Source organism: Bidens hawaiensis, unplaced genomic scaffold (assembly GCF_021521415.1).
Source record: "Bidens hawaiensis isolate Kalapana, Puna unplaced genomic scaffold, B.hawaiensis_p1.1 tig00002442_1, whole genome shotgun sequence".
Taxonomy (NCBI): Eukaryota; Viridiplantae; Streptophyta; class Magnoliopsida; order Asterales; family Asteraceae; genus Bidens; species Bidens hawaiensis.
Window position 1 is genome coordinate 907743 of NW_027491135.1, and position 22908 is coordinate 930650.

General features: G+C 37.3%; 1 protein-coding gene across 1 annotated transcript; it reads left to right on the forward strand.

Moving 5' to 3' along the window:
* The first annotated feature begins 2891 nt into the window (after nt 1–2891).
* LOC143619452 (disease resistance protein Roq1-like) lies at nt 2892–6330 on the forward strand. The gene is made up of 4 exons (XM_077091383.1): nt 2892–3376; nt 4297–5338; nt 5421–5756; nt 5860–6330. The coding sequence occupies exons 1-4, from the start codon at nt 2892–2894 to the stop codon at nt 6328–6330; spliced, it is 2334 nt and encodes a 777-aa protein (XP_076947498.1).
* Nucleotides 6331–22908: the final 16578 nt, after the last annotated feature.

Sequence of the window (22908 nt, forward strand, 5' to 3'; positions counted from 1 at the left end):
CCAACTAACCCATTTAGTAACAAGTTCATTACTTTATCAGTAATCGTGACCCGATCTATCATCATACCAATTTTCATGCAATTTCGTACACGTTAAGTAAGTCTTTTTAATAAACACGAACCTTTTAGGTTTATGTTCGAAATCACTCGAATAGACGTAAACGATATCAAACGAGCTCATAATTAAGTGATTCAAGCGGCAACGAAAATTTCTCGCCCAGATCTACGAACCCGTCAGCTCTCCTTCACCAGAAATCGCCGCTACAGTTACCGGAAAACCAAAACAGTTGTCTGGAATCTTCATTTTTAGCGGCTACAGTTTTGCTGATAAAAACCAGACTTCCCAACCTTTGATCAAAGATCTGATTGGTGGGATTCTCCGTTTATATGCCATGAACACTCAGATAAATTTGACACCGATCCGACGGTTAGATCTCTGGGAATCGTCGGATCTTTGTGGGTTGTTCTCTCAAAAACGGGAATTCCGGCTAGAATGAGATTGGAGACCAAGATGGTTATAATGAGATGGTGACTACATTTATAAGGATAGGGGTAGGGTTTCATGTTTAACTTTTATCTAATGACACTTATATCCATCATAGTTTAGATAATTATATTTATCTTCTGTAATTTAATTAACCCTAAATCATTTAAATATTGACGAAACTTGGGATGTTACATGTTCAATCAATACGTTACGCCACGGCATGTTCCGCCACCTTCGGTTGGTGTGTTACACAGGAGGCTTTAGCCGGTGTCCAGTCATCACCCTGTCAGCACTGCTTGACACAATATTATTATATGAATGCAGAGAATGAATTCAATATTAACATAAAACAAAGAAGCGAGTAATAAATTTTGTGTTGTATCGACATTACCAATTGTTATTGTTGTTTTTGTTGTACAATTCAAAGGCATAAGTAAAGCATGATTCACAGGATAAATCTAGATAGATTTTAATGGATTGATGAACTTAACTCATATAAATTAAAACATCTATTTATTATAAAGGAGTTGGTTGTAAATGAATCGAATGTCCGACAAACTGTTCGGTGAGAAATTGGTCTATGCTCATCGTTTAATAATGAACAGACATAAATAAGGAATTTTGTTTGATAAAATAAACGAACGAACGAACATGAACATAGGTCATATTCGTTCAATTGTGTTTATGAAGTTCGATAATGTGTTCGTTTACATTCACTAATGTGGAGGTACCTTTAATAGTCACCTATTAGCTCCAATTCAATTTTATATTACAAATAAAAAATTAAAAAATACCCGAAAGTTTCATGTTTGTTTTTTTTATTTGTTCATTAAATAATCTTATCGTATAGATTTAAGCAAAATTATTAATTATAAAACAAAAATATATACGAGTATGAGTATTATGTGGTTAATTTAAATATAAATTAAGCATGAGGCAGCGTATTTGGAGAATCAACACGTGTTCATTCCATTTGCCTTCGACACATTTGGATTCCTAGCTCCCGAGGCTGTTCGCTTTTTGGAGCGGGTGCAGATGGTGGTCCATAGTGACTCGTAGAGCTCGAGGAACCAATGATTGATATTTAGTAGAATAGGCTGGACCGAATGAGTTAGCCAAATCATATAAAACGTTATGTGTGTTTATTTGTGTCCGTTCGGCTGCGTTCCAGAGTTTGTTTTGAGGAAGGAAAGGAAAGGGTTTGGAAGGAATTGAGGAATTTTTGTGTTCCTAAGTTTTTTTAAAGAAGAGAAAGGATGAGAAAAGAAAGGAAAGTGGGAGTGTGTTAGTGTATATATTTTTCTTTCCATACTAGAAAGATTTGAAGAGAAAGAAGATATAAACAACAGGTTCAATTTGCAGTTCCAGTTTTACCCTCATCAAGAAGATGACCAGTTTATGTCCCACAACCTGCCATGTCTTTCAAGCCATCTTCCTTAGTTGAACCTGCAATTCATTTGCTTCCACAGATAACGTATTTCTTTACTTTTATATAAAATATTCATCTCAATTGTTCTGTCAGTGGCCCGTTTTGTGTTTGCTCAACAAGTTGTAAGATACATATGAATATTGAAAATGCAGACCACACCGGCATCTGCCATGTTTTAGTTTATAATTTCTCTCAATTTTGATTCAGTTTTAGTTCAATTTAAAATGTTTTGAAGCACTTCATAACCCTAATTTCAAAAAGAACATGTTATGCAAATTGTTAAATTTGGGGGCAGTTCAGTATGATTACAAGTGCGAATTTCTGAAAAACTATTTGATCAATTCCAATTTTCAATTTGCAGAAAGAAATAAATTATTGGATCAATTCCAAATTACTAGTGATAAAAGTTCATAACTTCATATGTTTGAATGAAACGTTTGCCAATCTCAGTGTATACTTTTGCATTGGATTATAATTATCTTTGGATTTATGTTACTTGTATGTTTAATTAAATTAAAAAATTGTTTTGAATTTAAACAAGCATGCTGATCAAAAGAAAATCACCGTTTGCAGCAGCTTGTTACATGGATATCAATATGCAACTTGTTAGCCTATATACATTCAAGGGTATAATAGTAAATTTATAACTTCTTTATTTTCTTTACAACTCGGGAACAAGTCCTTGTTTGATTAGGCTTGTTTAAAGCATTAAGGAGGTTAGGATATGTTTAAAACTTCTAGCTATAAAAGTTTAAGTTAGTTAAATCACGAGGGTGCAAACTAGCAATGTATATAATTCAAGGTATTTTATAAAGTTTTTAAAAAGTTATCCGATCATACTCCGTGTCCGTGGACCGATTCCGTTGACTTGAGTATTGATATCGAAGGCGTTGATTTCATCTACACAACCGAATTCTTCGAAAGTTGTTTTCCAGCTTCTTAAAGGCATTTCCAATTTAAATAAGCCTACGTTGAGATGTCATCATCGTCATCCTCGGCAACATCAAATCTTCGCCGGAGGCGGAGTTTTGAGGTGATTTTGAGCTTTAGAGGCAAAGACACTCGCAAGAATTTTGTAAGCCATCTCTACGCTGCTCTCATTAGAAATAAGATCGAAACTTTCATAGATGATGGGCTAGATAGAGGCTTGTATATCGAAGAAACACTCTTTGAGAAGATCGGAGAAGCACGAGTAGCTGTGGTTGTCTTATCGAAGAACTATGCCTATTCTCATTGGTGCTTGGATGAACTTGTAAAGATCATGGATTGCCGCGAGGAGAATGGGCTCATAGTTTATCCGGTCTTCTACGACGTCAAACCGTCGGATGTAAGTAACCTGGCCGGGGATTTTGGGGACGCATTTTCGAAACACAAAGACGCAGAGAAGGTAGAATTATGGCGGGGAACTGTCCGGAAAGTCAGGAACTTAACAGGGTGGGATCTGAGCTGTCCAGACGCCTTGTAAGTCTACCCTAATTAGTTTGACACTTGTTGAATCAATAGTATCTTGAATGTTTTCTATACGCATACATTAGCTTTGTTACACAGATGGATATAATTAATTTTAAAGGAAAGCTTCTGTTTCGTTCCACTATCTGATCTTAAATTACGTTTTAGCTTGTGACATTTGCTACTAAAATTTTGTTAATATAATGGGAGGCTTGGAGGGTGTGCGAGCCGCACCATCCGCCGGGGCAAATAAGTTTTTGGGGGCACAAACCATTTTTATACATATTACATATATATGTTTTCTGGTGTTAAAAATAAGGTTATTTGCAATAGTTTATGAGATGATTATTCTGCTTATAATAAAACGGTCGATAAAAGTTTTATCCATGTACGCTAGTGAATAAAAATTTTTCATTAAGGCATACGGACCTTTTTATTTTGGCTCGGCCGAGGTATTTAAATTTCTTGGAGACAGCCCTGGTCACTTGTTATAGATAGTTTTTTTTTTAGCTGGAAGGAACCAAATATTCTTTGATGGTGTTTTGATATATAAAAGCTTTCAACTGGGAGTTTCTGAATTGTCTTGATACCATATACTAAGTATTGAAAGCAAAACTAGTTGAAAAGAGTTATGAAATGCCCCTTTAATTAACAATACTTGTAAGTTGAATTAGCATGCAACATTAGTTAATACTCGGCCAAAAAAAAGGTATCCTGTATCATCTAACAAATCAAATTAGCCATATGAGAACAAATGATATTCTACCAGAGAATAAGTAGTCTTACTTTTAATGACTATTTTTCAAGAATTGTCTAAAAATTTAACACTCTTTCTGAATGATGATCCGAAATGAAAAAAAAAAACGTGTTCTGTTACTAACTGTTGCATGTTTGGATGCTCTAATTGATAATTTATGCATCTTAAATTTCAGGCATGAATCAGAATGCATAGAGAAAATTGTGGAACAAGTTAATAGTGAGTTAGATAATGTTGATAATAGCATTGACAAAAACTGTGAACACAATGTTGACATCATAGGACTATTAGGAATGCCAGGCTCAGGCAAGACAACAACTGCTAGAGCAATGTTTGATGATATGTGTGAACAATATGATGGTCATTCCTTTGTTCAGAATATTAGTGAAGTTTCAAAGAGTCGTGGTCTTGCTTTTTTGCAAAAACAAATCCTCTCGGATGTTCTAGGACATGAGGTGCAGATCAGTGATGAAAATGATGGCTGCAAGAAGATACGACGGAGGCTTAGTCAAAAGAAGGTTCTGGTTGTTCTTGACAGAGTGGATACAAAAGAACAATTAAAGGCATTAGTTGGGGAACGTAATTGGTATGGTGATGGAAGTAAAATTATTATTACAACAACAGATGAGCGATTGTTATTGAATCACCAACTAGATTATACTGCCCAACATGTCATTCTATTAAATGACGATGAAGCAATCCAACTCCTCAAAAGGTGCGCTTTTCAAAATGGTGTTCCAATAGAAGCACATAAGGCGGCTCTAGAGCGCGTTGTCCGTTATGCTGCTGGCCATCCTGGTGCTCTCAAGTGTTTGGGTTCTAAACTAATTGGTAGGCCTATAGACGAGTGGGAAGATACAATAGATAGCTTTTCAAAGTGTCCAGAAGCTGGAATTGATAATATGCTAAAATCGAGTTTGGAGGGGCTCAATACTTGCGAGAAGGATTTATTCCTAGATATCGCATGTTTCTTTAATGGGTGGATAAAGGATGAGGTAATTGATATACTTGATAGTTGTGAATTGTTTCCAATTAGTGGTCTCAGAACTCTCGAGGAAAAGTTTCTCATTACTTACTCAAGAGAGTTTATTCAAATGCATAATTTAGCACTGGAAATGGGTCGTAATATTGTCCGTCAGGAACATCCGGATGATCCAAGCAGGCAAAGCCGATTATGGCATCCTGAGGATGTAAAAGAGGTCCTAATGGAAAATAAGGTACGTGCTTGTAAATACTTGATACTTAAGTGTAAACAAGATGGCTATGAGCACAACTCACACTTTCTGATTTCCTGTACAGGGTACAGAAGATATTAAGGCTATAGTCATCAGCAATCTCAAAAAATTGGATGCAAGGGCCGCTTTTGATGCTTTCACAAGCATGAGAAAACTTAGATTACTACATGCCAGTACGCGAAGGATGGTGTTATTAGTACGTGGTTCTTCCCGTGCTTCACTTCAATGGATCATGGAAGGTTCTGGCTGTCAAGAATATCTACCTTGTAACTTGAAATGGCTTACATGGGATTACTTTAATTTAGAATCGTGGCCAGTAGATTTTCAAGCTAAAAAGCTTGTTGGTCTTCAAATACGACATAGCAGCCTTGTAGACCTTTGTAGTACAAGAGACATCAAGGTTTGCATAAATTTAGTGTTTTGTTTACGTATACATTTCTCTAGTTTTAACTTTTAAAGATGTCTAAACACTAATTTTTTATGTCATTTCTCACAACTGACAGTTCCTTGGCCGGTTAAAATTCCTTGATCTCAGTTTCTCAAGTCACCTAATCAGAACCCCCAACTTTGGATGTCTTCCCCATCTCAGAAAACTAATTCTTGAATTCTGTTCAAGTCTAGTTGAGGTGCATCCATCAATAAGAGTACACAGCAACCTAGTTCACTTAAATTTGAGATATTGCGATAAACTTGAGTCATTGCCACTGAGCTTGGAGATGATATCTCTTGAGTTTCTTAATCTATCCGGGTGTTCAAAGTTGACAAGGATTCCAGATTTTGTAGGCATGACTAAGCTTTTGGAGCTTGATCTGAGTCATAATTCAGTAAAAGAACTACCATCATCTATAGGTGATCTTCCCCGTCTAACTTATTTAGATATTTGCAACTGCAAAAATTTGACTTCCATTCCTTCAAGCATTCAGATGTTATATAATCAAGCAGAAATTCTACAGTATGGTTGCCCTGCCTCGTAGAATCGTAAGATTGGTAGTGAGACCAAGAGATTAGCTATGGCATTTTAGGGCATGATACAGAGCTAGTGTATGTCTAGAGCTAGCAGATCTTACTTGGACTAGGTGGACAGAGAGAAACAACGACTAGAAAAGGACCCAACCTAAAAAGGGCATGACTTGTGCTACCTGTTAAGTTACGGGCCCATAAGTAATGAACAAAAATGTCTCGACATGCCGCACCACGTAGCAAACGGCCATAGATAGGTTGTTTGTTCTGACTGCTGGACCTAAGTTCTGTCATATAGAGCCTCAATTTCGACACGCAAATTTATCCGTAATTTTCTTTTATTTCATTTCATGTAAATATCTGTGAATATTTGATTTTCCAAAATTTGGCTAGATTATCATATAACAATCACCATATAAAATGGGGCTTGATGTAATTCAAGGACAAATTGATATAACTCACCAAATCGTAAACTCTAACTTGGTTTGAGTCTTGATGAACCATAAGTTTGTTGCATCTCTTGTGTTCTATAATGTCTAACTATAACTTGTTTATACAGACTTACCCTTACTTGTTAGAGAAAACATTACCAATTATAATTGTAGTGCAATTAGAAAACATATAGTAATTAGGAAGCATAACCAACTATGACCTACTTGTCAATATTAGTCCCTCAAGTTCACCGACTTGTGACTTGGAGTCTAAAATTACGTCCAACAATAACACCCACCCTAATTTTAGACTTGAAATAAGTGGATCTTTTTCTCCAAACTTGTCTCCTTTGACTTGTGTGATTTGACCCACGATCTTGATCTTCTCGGCTTTCACAACCTTATTGACCTTTATAATCTTGGTCTTTATCATATCGGTCTTGACCTCCAGAGAAACTCCTTTTGATCCATAACTGTGTTCTTTCGGCTCTCCTGTATTAGTAGAATATATATCTCATATTTATTTAAATGATATTGTTTACTTAATATAGGGCTAGGTTGTTATAGTATCTTTTCCTATATATTGTAACTTGATCATTATGAGATATACACAGAAAACACGGTTACTTTCATGGTAATCAGAGCCATAGGTTTGACCTAAAAAGCTGCCATCCCCTTTTCTATTTTTTTCTGGTTTTTGAACCATGGCTGGTGATGTTTCTTCATCTAGCAAACATTCCGATGACAACCCAAAACCCCATCTTCATCCTGCTTACAGCTTTACCAACATATAAACCAAAATACGAACCTAGACGGCAAAAAGATAACCTACTCATAATGGGTAAAACTCTTCAACCTTCATCTTAAAGCCTGCAAAGTTCTTCACCACATTGATGGAACCCCCCTCCACCTGAAACCGACCCTACTTATAACGAATGGTCGGAGTTAGACGCAAGCATCCTACAATGGATTTACAGCACCATCAATGATCGTATCCTGGAAAACGACACATCGGCTCATGAGGCTTGGATAAAAATTCAGGATGTTTTCTTAAGGAACAAGAAAGCTCGTGCGGCGGCCTTGCTACATGAATTCACACACACAACCCTTAAAGATTGTGTATCCATGGATGCATACTGTCAAAAGCTTAAGGATCTTGCTCGACAACTCGCCGATGTTGGCAAACCGCGGTGGACGACTCCTCCTTAATCATTCAACTGGTTAATGGTCTTCCTAATGAATTAGTTACCATCGGCACAATAATCAACATCGGAACTCCAACTTGGAGCGAAGCACGCACCATGATTGATTTAGAGATGTGTTGCTTATCGGCCAGAACCGAAGTATTCACCAGTACCAATGGTGACTCCCTTCTATACACATCCCGTATTCCAAACACTTCCACCACTTCGGGACCCGGTCAAATATACCCTGGGAGCAATTATCGGGGTAATAATTATGATCCTAACTTTAATCTTCGGTTGGGTCGGGGTGGTCGTAGCAACTGGGGACACGGGGGTCGAAACCAAAACCAAAACACAAACATAAGAAGCAGCCAATTGATGGGTCACAACACCGGATACCCACAACCTACTGGGAACTCACAACCCCCCGTGCTTATGCCCAATACCCGCCCCTACAAACCCAACCCCGGTATCCTTCTTACCCACAACACAATTCAACTGGTTTGCAAGCCAATCTCCCACGTGGCCTATACCACCCTCTCCTTACCCATCTTGTGACAACTGCCAAATTTACAAGTCAATATCCGTACATGTCTTAAATGTGCTTGCATTTCATAATCTCTTAATTACATTATCTAGATCATAGAAATTTTAGTGAAGCCATATATTATATTTGTATACGTATATGTATTATATAAATTTACCTTACACATTCAAACCCAAGAAATTAAATTTATGACCATATATAACCCCAAAACCTTGTCTCAGATCTTCATTTTAAACAAATATGTGCATGCAATATACCGTAGTATAACTAGACTAGATCAAACAACTAGACTTAATTCATGTCGATAAACCAATTCAAAATCCTTGAGCCCCACTTGATACTTGAACTAGTTTTTATAACTGAAAGACTAGTTATAAGTTTTATTGTTATACTTTAATTGATAAATCCCATTTGAACTAATAAGTATAACACAAAAGTGCAACATGACAAATCTTGTCTCCCTCCGTGTTGACTTCCGTTGAAAGGGTGTCACCCAACCCCAATTTCCCAAGCTTGATCATAACTCTGTATTTTAACCAACCATTTTAAACTTAACCATTAGATCAATTAAGATTAGTTACATGGTGGTTAATAACTTTATTAGCCAGAAGATATTAGATCCAAGAAGATATTCTTCTCTTATTTAATAACAAGGATGAACTAAGCAAACAACCATTCACCCCTTTTCATTTCCTTTGTTCAGCCATGCGTCCGAACCCACCCACACAATAACAATTACTTCACTAAACCAAGGAATTAGAAGTTTTGAGCAAGTGCTAGAACCCTTGAGGATCAGGAAACACAAAGTCCATCATACACTCACCATTTTCTTTGCTTGCTTTAACTAAGAACTTAAATGTTGTATTTATATATTTATCCACTATATATATAAAAAAAGGCATGAATATTAGTTGTTGGGAATACTCATCTGCTATGTCGTTAGAATTATAAAACCATAAAGAAAATACATATAGCATTTATTTGTTAAATACACTCGTGAAAAGAAAAACAAAAAAAAAAGAAGAAAAAGAAGTCTGATTATTTATACAGGGTCATGGACATACTTAATGTTAGTTATAGCTCCGAAAATTTGTTAGTAGCTCACGTAAATAAAAATAAAATAAAAATAAAAATAAGCAACATGTTCATATGTTAAGTAAGGTATTAATATGTTAGTAATTAGTTTAAAATCATAAATTGTGAAACAGAAAGTAAATTTATGAATATGTGAATTTTTATGTAACATGAAACTTTTACAAGATGTATATAATTTTGAGACTAGGTGTGAAACAGATATTCATGTTTAAATATAGTTATGCAAAAACTCATCTGAGATATGAAATTTATGATGTATGAAAATGGAAAATAATTAGGTAACAAGTGTTATTCTCATGAATATTAGTTGTTGGGAATACTTGAAAGCATTGTCTAGTAAAACTCATGAAAGCATGTGACACTGAACTAATAACATAAAATAAATAAAGAATTACTATGGAATGTGTAAAAATTATATTGTATTGTCTTAAATGTAGGCTCAAAAATAAATATAAGTGGTACATTTCAAGTAAAAATATTTTTAGTTGTGAAAGATTAAGTAAATGTGCCTTCTGAGTTGGTGATTATGGGGAATCTAAATTCAATGGATCTTGAACCTTAGAAGCTATATATAATAAAAATAATGTATTTGATAAAAGAGAAATATGGTGCTTTTGGTAATACTATACACATTAGTAAATGTGAACATGTGCATATTGTTGAACTACGTGTATGTGTATTTGCATGTGTGATGACTAATTACATGCGCTACAAATCGTAACTGTAGCTCGTGAAATACATTGTGAAAACATATTTTAATTATATACATGACAAAGTAAATATTTTTTTTCACCAAATATATTTATTCACATTATACGAATATATACACTTACAAAAATCACATAGACGCGTCGGTAATTGGGCTTCGAGTCGAACATTATACAATAAACATAGTCATAACAAGACTAATCAAATTGGGTGAATCCTTGCAAGCGTCAACGAATACATTGAAACACATATTATATGGACCCTAAGGTACTCCTACGTGTCATAGGGTACGGGTAGATTGGATTCTTTTTGGAACTTTGTTGTCAGCACGTTCGTTCATCAATCAAGTGAGTTTCACGGGCCCTTTACTTTTAAACGTTTATAAATCTGGGGGGGGGGGGGGGAGATACATTACTCATTTTTATACGTTCATAGGAAACAAGATCCGACCTTTATGTTTACATGAGTTATCGTTTGGATCCATAAAGTCCCCATATCGTTTATTTATAATCATTAGCTATGTTTTAGCCAGAGATTCTGTGAATAGTACTATTGGGTTTGACACCCCCAGTCATGGTTAGTCGCTCTAACTGCCGATCCGTATGGTCGAATGATTGCATAGTGTCTACTCGTTGCTCGTGAGGGGCGAAACAACTGTGTCTTGGTTTGGTTATGCCTCATGTAGTTCATATTTTTCGTATTCTTTGCTAACTTGCGATAGGTCAATTGTTACTTGTTTTTGCTTATCGTATACGTGGAAGCATTTTCATACTAAGAGGTGTTACAAACTTGTAAACGCTAAAACCTGTGAACTCACCAACATTACGTTGACATTTTTAAGTATGTTTTTCAGGTACTTAAAGCACAATCACTCAAGTGGAAAGCTTCGTAGGATAACATGCACACAATTGTCGGATACACATTTTGGAGGATTTTACTTATATAACCCACGTCTTGGGTCATATGGGCAAAATCTTAGAAACGCTGTCTTTTAATAAATGTTTTGAGACTTAAACGTTGATTTTGGGATGTAAACTCTGAATTTTAACTATGTATCCAATGTGTGTGTTTGTGTTTGCAATAATCATATATGCTTTGACAACCCCATTTGTCACCCCTCGCGATTCCGCCAAGGCGGGGTGTGACAGATTGGTATCAGAGTCATTGGTTATAGCGAACTAGGAGCCTTAATGAACCTGGTCTATAACTAAATGACTCTTAAAATTTTTTTTCGTAAATACGTGGCTTTTTAAAGCATTTTCAAAAAAATAAAGTATCCTTTCGAGATTGTTTTCCATTACTTTTGCTTAGTCGTTACACACGTATTGCATGTAGATTACCATGAAATGTTTTTACATCTACTCGTGCTACTTACTTATGTGTATAGTCGCATGCATCTTACCTTCATTATTTTGTACGGATATTGTTGCCGCAGCATGTCTTCTAGCTGTCACCCCATTGAGATCACGGATTCTGACGATGAGCCGACTGAGTATCACTCCACCACTGATCCCTCTGAGCATCATTCGTCCTCCGAGCAGTCCGAGCCCCACCCCATGACTGAGGATGAGGCGGAGCCCGCCGAGGATGATGAGACTTTTGATGCCCCTGATGCCCTTGATGACCCGATTGCCCGTGATATCCCTACTTACCCTGTTTTACCAGTTAACCCTTATGCCCCTGTCGCCCCATTAGCACCCGACGCCCCTATCGCCTCTGATGACTATGCCCAGGAGCCGACTCACCGACCTCGACGACGAGTGCGTTTTCGTAGTCTTACCCCTCCTCCATTAGCTCCAGGGGAGCCAGTATACTGTTACCGCAAGAAAGGCGGAGGTCCTATGAAGATGATGGCGCCCAGGAATACCACTCGACTTCCGGCTAAGAGGACGTTAGCCTCTCGTTCATCAGATGAGGATCCGCCTAGTAGAAGACGTCGTGACCGCACTCATATCAGGACTATTCCGTGGATGCCTCGCACACTTTCTCGTTGGAGAGACTTGGATGGCATACCATCTACCTATGAGTATGGAGAGTCTTCTCGTTCAGCCTCACCGCTACCCCTCACTGGGGAGCCGATAGAGTTGACAGTGCCTACTTTGGTTGCTCGCACCAGCGTACATGAGGATCGTTTGGATCAGGCATTTGACCACATTGGAGACTTAAGGCACTCGACACACTAGATGCAACAGGACTATGGCCGTGGGTTGAATGTTATGGGGGATCGTGTGAGGAACTTGCAGAGGGATATGAGGAAGTTGGAGAGTCAAGGGGATTTTAACGAGCAATTTGTTCATGTGCTTCTTCATAGGATCGCGACTACTGATGAGCTTACTCTGAGGACTGTGCTAGTAGCCAGGATCAGTGCAGCGGTTGCAGGACTTGTTGTTCTTTTCTGCATGCATTCTCGTTTTTATCAGTAAACCTAGTACGGGTTGGTTGTGCCCGTAAGACTTTATGTAGCTTAAAACTTAGTACCACCTATTATGTATCCTATTTTGGAAACGATGTACTTTGTTGGATTGACTATGTATGCTATGGTTTATGATTAGGTGATTGTTGTGTTTGATTATATTCTTTTGCACATGTGTTAATATTATCATTATATGTATGTCTTATTCTTTTTATCTTTTGTGATTAGAAAGAAAACATGCCTCCTCGAAAGAAAGTAACATGACAAAACACTAGGGAAAACAACCCTATGAGCCACGAGGACATTGAACAGCTTGTTGCTCAGCGTATGGCTACGACTATTGCATAACTCGAGGCGAACCGCGCATCAAATGGCGGAGGTTCAGGAAGTCGCACTACCGGGGGTGGACCTGAATGTAAAGTAAAATAGAAAACTCAAGTGTTAAGTGAGGAATTAACAGTTCATGATTTCAAGTGGGCTAAACTATTAGCCTTGGTAACGCAGATACTTAAAGCAATCACAAAGGATGCTCCTATAAGACCTTTTTGTCTTGCCACCCTCGAACCTTTCACGGAACTGAGGGTGCAATTGGATTGCTACGATGGATTGAGAAAACTGAGCCAGTTCTAAAGATTAGCAACTGCCCCGACACCGACATGGTCAAATACACCACCTGCACTCTTGAAGACAAAGCGCTCGAATGGTGGAACTCTCAAGTTAAAAATCTCGGATTATATGTGGCATACCAGCTTTCGTGGGAACAACTAAAAACCATGATGCTCGATGAGTACTGCCCCCGAAATGAGCTCCAAAAGTTGGAAGCCGAGCTATGGAGCTTGAAAATGGTTGGTGATGATTTAGTTGGGTATAATGATCGCTTCAATGAACTCTCAACTCTTGTGCCCCACCTGGTCACTCCTGAAATCAAAAAGATTGAGCGCTATCTCTGGGGTCTCGCACCTCAAATTCGTGGTATGGTGACTTCATCAAATCCTACAACCACGAAGAGTGCCTTCACCCTAGCTAACAAACTAAGAGATGACGTCGTCCATGATGGACTTTTTGGTAAAAAGGAGTATGATAACAAATCAGGAGAAAAGAGGAAGCATTTTGGTAAAATGAGTAACATGTATAAGAAACCGAATCATAAGAACCAAGAAACTGTCAAGGCTTTTGCCTTTAATGTTGTGGAACCAAGGGTTTATGGCGGTACTCTACCTAAGTGTAGCCAATGTCCTTAACATCACGTGGGGAGGTGCACACAATGTGTGAAGTGCAAGAAGTTCGGTCATCAAGCTACGACTTGTAGGGTCAATGTCACTGCAGATAAGAATGTTGATAGGGTCAAACAAGGATGTTATGAATGTGGAGACCCCAAGCACTTCTAGAAAGACTGCCCAAGGCTGAAAAATAACAACCAAGCTCGTGGGAGGGCATTTGTGATAGGAGCTGGTGACGCTCGCCAAGACCCTAATACCGTCACGGGTACGTTCCTAGTAAACAAACACTACGCCTCTATATTATTCGACACAGGTGCCGATTTGAGTTTTGTGTCAAAAGACTTTAAATCTTTTCTTAATATTAAGGCGAGAAAGTTGAACCAACGATATACAATTGAATTGGCTGATGGTAAGCTAATTGAAAGCGATGATAATATTCAAGGGTGTAATTTGTTTTTAGAAGGTCATTCGTTTAGCATAAACTTGTTACCCGTAGAACTCGGAAGTTTTGATATCGTCGTTGGCATGGATTGGTTATCAAAGAACCATGCGGATATTGTATGTTTCGAGAAGATAATACACATACCATTCCCAAATGGAGAGACCCTCTTGATTTATGGCGAGAAGAGTGGCACCAAGTTACAGTTGATAAACTGCATGAAGGCCCAAAAGTTTTTACGCAAAGGATACCATGCATTTTTATCACATGTTGTTGATAGGGAACCCAAAGAGCGACGAATTGAAGACATACCTATCGTTAGGGATTACCCTGAGGTCTTCCCCGAAGACTTACCAGGGTTACCGCCGCCAAGACAAGTTGAGTTCCAAATTGATTTGGTGCCGGGAGCTGCACCAATCGCTCGATCGCCCTATCGATTAGCACCATCGGAGTTGCAAGAACTATCCAATCAATTTCAAGAATTATTAGATAAGGGTTTTATAAGACCAAGTTTCTCACCGTGGGGAGCTCCACTCTTGTTCGTGAAGAAAAAAGATGGAACTTTTAGGATGTGTATCGATTATCAGGAATTACATAAACTCACGATTAAGAACCGGTATCCACTTCCTTGAATTGATGACTTATTTTCTCAACTACAAGGTTCTAGCTTCTACTAAAAGATCGACCTACGGTCTGGATACCATCAATTGAGGATTCAAGAGGAAGACATTCCCAAGACTGCATTCCAAACTCGTTACGGCCATTATGAATTCTTAGTCATGCCCTTTGGCTTAACAAATGCGCCTGCTGTTTTCATGGATCTCATGAATAGGGTTTGTAAACCATATTTAGACAAGTTTGTGATTGTGTTCATCGATGACATCCTCATATATTCACAAACTAATGAGGAACATGAACAACATATGAAACTAATCCTAGAATTACTCAAAAACGAAAAGTTGTACGCCAAGTTCTCAAAGTGTGAATTCTGGATCCGAGAAGTCTAATTTCTCGGACACGTAATCAATGAGAATGGCATACACGTGGATCCTGCCAAGATCGAGGCAATTAAAAATTGGGAAGCACCAAAGACTCCAACCGAGGTGCGCCAGTTTTTAGGATTGGCTGGATACTACCATCGATTCATCGAGAGTTTTTCCAAGATAGCCAAAGCATTAACTGTTTTGACACAAAAGGATAAGAAATTTGATTGGGGAGAAAAACAAGAGTCAAATTTTCAACTACTAAAACAAAAATTGTGCAGCGCATCGATTTTATCTCTTCCCGAAGGTACTGATAATTTTGTCGTCTTTTGTGATGCGTCTCATCAAGGCTTGGGATTCGTGTTGATGCAAAAAGATAAAGTGATCGCCTATGCCTCCAGACAGTTAAAAGTGCATGAGAAAATTACACGACTCATGATTTAGAATTAGGAGCCGTCGTATTTGCACTTAAGATTTGGCGACACTATCTCTATGGTAAAAAGTGTACTGTGTTTACTGATCACAAAAGCCTGCAGCACATATTTGATCAAACAGAATTAAACATGCGACAACGTCGTTGGGTTGAATTGCTTAATGATTATGATTGTGAGATTCGCTATCATCCGGGTAAAGCAAACGTCGTGGCCGATTCCTTGAGCCGGAAAGAAAGAGTTAAGACACTTCGAGTTCGTGCATTGGGAATGACCATACATACAAGCCTCACCCCTCAAATTCGTAATGCACAACAAGAAGAGCTAAAAGCCGAAAACCTAAAAGGTGAAAACCTTCGAGGGATGGATAGGCAACTGGAACCCAAATCCGTTGACACTCTCTACTTTTCGAATAGAATTTGGGTACCACAAACTGGAGGGTTACCTGAGCTAGTCTTAAACGAGGCTCACAAGTCTAAATACTCAATTCATCCTGGTTCCGACAAGATGTACAAAGACATCAAGGAGTTTTATTGGTGGCCTAACATGAAAGGTGACATTGCCATCTACGTTGGTAAATGCCTAACATGTTCAAAGGTCAAAGCTAACTATCAAAAACCATCCGGACTCCTTCAACAGCCAGAAATACCGCAGTGGAAATGGGAGCAGATCTCTATGGATTTCATTACAAAACTACCTAAGACGAGAAACAATCATGACACAATTTGGGTAATAGTCGTCCGCCTGAAAAAATCTACTCATTTTCTTCCAATTCAAGAAACTGACAAGACAGAGAAACTCGCGAGAATCTACATCAAAGAAGTTGTGTCTAAGCATGGTGTACCAACTTCCATAATCTCTGATAGAGACAGTCGATTCACATCAACATTCTGGAAGTCATTACAAAAAGCCTTGGGTACTCGATTGGATATGAGTATAGCCTATCATCCACAAACATATGGTCAAAGTGAAAGGACCATACAAACCTTGGAAGATATGCTACGTGCTTGTGTGATGGACTTCGGTGGTAATTGGGATAATCATCTGCCACTAGCTGAATTCTCTTATAATAACAGCTATCACACTAGCATTAAGGCTGCACCTTTTGAGGCACTTTATGGGAGAAAGTGTCGTTCGCCATTTTTTTGGGCAGAAGTTGGTGAGAAATACATCACTGGTCCCGAGATCATCCAAGAGACAACCGATAGAATATTTCAAATCAGAGATCGTATTAAAGCTGTAAGAGATCGTTAGAAAAGTTACGCCGACAATAGACGTAAAACGTTAGAATTTAATGTCGGTGATAAAGTTCTTCTTAAATTATCGCCTTGGAAAGGTGTTGCTAGGTTTGGAAAGCGTGGGAAGCTCAATCCTAGATACATTGGACCATTTGAAATTTTAGACGGAATTTGTCCCGTTGCTTATAAATTGAAATTGCTGCAAGAAATTAGTGGTATTCACGAAACATTCCACGTGTCAAATCTGAAAAAGTGTTTAGCCGATGAGACACTTATCATACCACCCGACGAGATCAGGATTGACTACAAACTTCATTTTGTCGATGAACCTTTAAGCATTGAAGATTGGAAAATCCAGAAACTTAGGCGTAATCGTATTAAGCAGGTTAAAGTACGCTGGAATTTAAAACGCGGTCCTGATTTAACTTGAGAGCGTGAAGATCAAATGAAGAAAAAGTACCCTTCTTTGTTTGAAAAGTCACTAATTCCGGATGACATGAATCGAATTTCGGGACGAAATTCTTCTATCGTGGGGAGAATGTGACAACTGCCAAATTTACAGGTAAATATCCATACATGTGTTAAATGTGCTTGCATTTCATAATCTCTTAATTACATTATCTAGATCATAGAAATTTTAGTGAAGCCATATATTATATATGTATACGTATATGCATTATATGAATTTTTCTTACACATTCAATTTGAAATTAAATTTATGACCATATATAACCCCAAAACCTTGTCTCATATCTTCATTTTAAACAAATATGTGCATGTAATATACCGTAGTATAAATAGACTAGATCAAACAACTAGACTGAATTCATGTCGATAAACCAATTCAAAATCCTCGAACCCCACTTGATACTTGAACTAGTTGTTATAATTGAAAGACTAGTTATAAGTTTTATTGTTATACTTTAATTGATAAATCCCATTTGAACTAATAAGTATAACACAAAAGTGAAACATGACAAATCTTGTCTCCCTCTGTGTTGACTTCCGTCGAAAGGGTGTCACCCAACCCCAATTTCCCAAGCTTGATTATAACTCTGTATTTTAACCATTTTAAACTTAACCACTAGATCAATTAAGATTAGTTACATGGTGGTTAATAACTTTATTAGCCAGAAGATATTAGATCCAAGAAGACATTTTTCTCTTATTTAATAACAAGGATGAACTAAGAAAACAACCATTCACCCCTTTTCATTTCCTTTGTTCAGCCATGCGTCCGAACCCACCCACACAATAACAATTACTTCATTAAACCAAGGAATTAGAAGTTTTGAGCAAGTTCTAGAACCTTTGAGGATCAGAAAACACAAAGTCCATCATACACTCACCATTTTCTTTGCTTTCTCTAAGTAAGAACCTAAATGTTTTTTTTATATATTTATCCACTGTATATATAATAAAAGGCATGCTATGTTCATGTAACATCCTAAAATATTATAACGTTAAATAAAGAAAGTTACGTTTAGTGATTTCGCGTTATTAATTAATTAATATCGAGTAAAGAACGGATCATGGACTTAGATTAATTAAGGTGGATGAAGTGGTAATGGGCTTTAGGTCCATGGGCTTCAAGAGGTATAAATACCCACTTAAACCAACCTAAAACCCTAAACCCTCATTTCTTTCCCATCCTATTCTCTACACACTCAAAAACACACACATCCTTCACCATATTACGGCCGAGAGAGAGACGAGAGGGATTTGAGACCAAACGGACACTAGCTTGTAGTAGATCTTTACCACACGAGCTATATACAAGATCTAGAGTTCATAACCAAGCTTAACGAAATCCAAACGAGCACTAAAGTTACGTCTTTTACCTTAAAGATTACGTTTTTATTAACATTTAACCTTGAAACTTAGAACGAGAATGGATCGGGTGTAAATGAAACGTAAAGTTGTAAACTTGAGGCTAAAACGAACTTACAGGACCTGCGATAGCTGCGGCTCGTTTAAAGATAAACCTTAGACCTAATATTAAACGTTTTAATCATAAAGGTCCGAACTTTATATGTTTTCGAGTCAAGTTTTATCCGCGAATGAAAACGAGAACGTTTACGGGTTTGATCCGTGTCATATTCAAGGATTTCACGACAAAACGATTATGATTAAGGCGTTTTAGAGCGACTTTGCCTGCAAAGCTAAGTTCGCTCAAGTTTTAAGTTTGCTAAAGACTAAGTTCGCCGAATATTAATTTCGCTCAAGTTAAATTCGCATCTATACAAGTTCGCCTACTATGAACTTCGCCTAATACAAGTTCGCTGATGATAAGTTCGCATGACGTTAAGTTCGCTTACAGTAAGTTCGCTTAACGTTAAGTTCGCTTATTGTTAAGTTCGCTTAATGATAAGTTCGCTGGAGTTAGAAAATTAGAAAATAAATTAAAAACCTAATGAAAAATGTGTTAAGATAGCTCGACCCCAGCCAGGGGCTCTGCCCCTTGGACCCTGCTAGGGGCTGCCGCCCCTAGAACCCCGCTGCCAGGGGCGCTGCCCTCGGACCCCCGTTCGTTGTGGGTTATAATTGAACTAGAAACACAATATAGATAGTGATAGATGATTGATACGTGTATTGTTATACAGTTAGCCGTGCACAGCTCAAGAAGGGAATAACAATTAACGGTGAACGTAACCGTGTTCAGGTGAGTTTCTAGCCCCATTTATGTGTTATGTTTTCGGGGCTGTGTGCATACTCAATATTTTTGTTAATACGCTTATCCTAAGAGATAAGTGTATGCCTTATGTTAATAACGTGAAATGTATGAATGATTTCTTGATGGTACGTGAACGATCTTCGGATATTGCACGTACTGTCAGGTTGTAACGCTATCTATAAGGTAAGTATGATATGTATGCTTATGTGTATGAACGTGATAAAGTTAATAAAAGAAGGAAAGGATGGTTGTATGGTTACGAAAAGGGTACCGAGCCCTAATAATACTCGAGGTATGATGTATGGTTGTATGGTAACGAAGAGGGAATCGAACCCTACTAATATTCGATAACTAGGGAACCGAACCCTACTAATATTCGAGGAAAGAGGGTACCGAGCCCTAATAATACTCGAGGAAGGAGGGTACCGAGCCCTAATAATACTAGAGGAAGGAGGGTACCGAGCCCTAATAATACTCGAGGAATGTAGGGCGTAATGCTCTTTATAACGTAAGATATGAAAGCAAGTTAGTACAAAAGAAATTATGAAAGTATGAAAGTATGAATGAAAAAAATATAAGTTTGTGTGTATTGTATAATGTATGATTAACTATAACTCACTCAGCGTAGCTGACTTTTAGTATGCACGCAGGTGAGTAGGATGAGGCAGCTCGCTTGAGGAGACACGTGGCATTGAATAAGAGGCTGGCATCAGAAGGCTCAATACGTGATATGTTTTAATTACCTTGTTTTTGAAAGACAAGTTATTTGTTTAAGAAAAGTTTTGGATTGTTACGAAATATTTTATGAAAGTTTTTAATGTTCCGCGAATGTTTTAATTAACTCTGATATTTAGAACTGCGTATTTGAGTAAATCCAACACGAAAATAGGGCTACCGGTAACGGGGCCTTACAGTTCACCCATATTGCTATGTCGTTAGAATTATAAAACCATAAAGAAAATACATATAGCATTTATTTGTTAAATACACTCTTGAAAAGAAAAAAAAAAGAAGAAAAAGAAGTCTGATTATTTATACAAGGGTCATGGACATACTTAATGTTAGTTATAGCTCCGAAAATTTGTTAATAGCTCACGTAAATAAAAATAAAAAAAAAATAAAAATAAGTAACATGTTCATATGTTAAGTAAGGTATTAATATGTTAGTAAGTTTAAAATCATAAATTGTGAAACAGAAAGTAAATTCATGAATATGTGAATTTTTATGTAACATGAAACTTTTACAAGATGTATATAATTTTGAGACTAGGTGTGAAACAGATATTCATGTTTAAATATAGTTATGCAAAAACTCATCTGAGATATGAAATTTATGATGTATGAAAATGGAAAATAATTAGGTAACAAGTGTTATTCTCATGAATATTAGTTGTTGGGAATACTTGAAAGCATTGTCTAGTAAAACTCATGAAAGCATGTGACACTGAACTAATAACATAAAATAAATAAAGAATTACTATGGAATGTGTAAAAATTATATTGTATTGTCTTAAATGTAGGCTCAAAAATAAATATAAGTGGTACATTTCAAGTAAAAATATTTTTAGTTGTGAAAGATTAAGTAAATGTGCCTTCTGAGTTGGTGATTATGGGGAATCTAAATTCAATGGATCTTGAACCTTAGAAGCTATATATAATAAAAATAATGTATTTGATAAAAGAGAAATATGGTGCTTTTGGTAATACTATATACATTAGTAAATGTGAACATGTGCATATTGTTGAACTACGTGTATGTGTATTTGCATGTGTGATGACTAATTACACGCGCTACAAATCGTAACTTTAGCTCATGAATTACATTGTGAAAACATATTTTAATTATATACATGACAAAGTAAATATTTTTTTTCACCAAATATATTTATTCACATTATACGAATATATACACTCTTACAAAAATCACATATACGCGTCGGTAATTGGGCGTCGAGTCGAACATTATACAATAAACATAGTCATAACAAGACTAATCAAATTGGGTGAATCCTTGCATGCATCAACGAATACGTTGAAGCACATATTATATGGACCCTAAGGTACTCCTACGTGTCATAGGGTACAAGTAGATTGGATTCTTTTTGGAACTTTGTTGTCAGCACGTTCGTTTATCAATCAAATGAGTTTCACGGCACCTTTACTTTTAAACGTTTATAAATCTGGGGGGGGGGGATATATTACTCGTTTTTATATGTTAATAAGAAACAAGATCCGACCTTTATGTTTACATGAGTTATCATTTGGATCCATAAAGTCCCCATATCGTTTATTTATAACCATTAGCTATGTTTTAGCCAGAGATTCTATGAATAGTACTATTGGGTTTGACACCCCCGGTCATGGTTAGTCGCTCTAACTGCCGATCCGTATGGTCGAATGATTGCATAGTGTCTACTCGTTGCTCGTGAGGTATGAGTGAGGAGCGAAACACATGTGTCTTGGTTTGGTTATGGCTTATGTAGTTTATATTTATTGTATTCTTTGCTAGCTTACGATAGGTCAGTCGTTACTTGTTTTTTCTTATCGTATACGTGGAAGCATTTTCATACTAAGAGGTTTTACAAACTTGTAAACACTAAAACCTGTGAACTCATCAACATTACGTTGACATTTTAAAGTATGTTTTTAGGTACTTAAAGCACAATCACTCAAGTGGAAAGCGTCGTAGAATAACATGAACACAATTGTCGGATACGCATTTTGGAGGATTTTACTTGTATAACCCACGTCTTGGGTCATATGGGCAAAATCTTAGAAACGATGTCTTTTAATAAATGTTTTGAGACTTAAACGTTGATTTTGGGATGTAAACTCTGAATTTTAACTATGTATCCAATTTGTGTGTTTGTGTTTACAATAATCATATGCTTTGACAACCCCATTCGTCACCCCTCGCGATTTCGCCGAGGCGAGGTGTGACACATCTGCTCCACCAGCCCATTATGCTACACCCACGGCCCAACCTCCACCACAAATTCATCAACCCAGTTTGTTGCACCTACTTCCCCCGCCCCCGGGTTTGCTCAGTCAGCTCTTAATGGACTCAGCCTGAGTGATATTGGTAAGGCTCTCAACAACATGCAACTAAACTATAGGGACCCATTTTGGTACATGGACACTGGTGCATCTTCTCACCTCACATCTGATTCGAGTAAAATTTCATCACCCTTGTCTTGATCCCCAAATCCTATATTTGTTGGTAATGGTG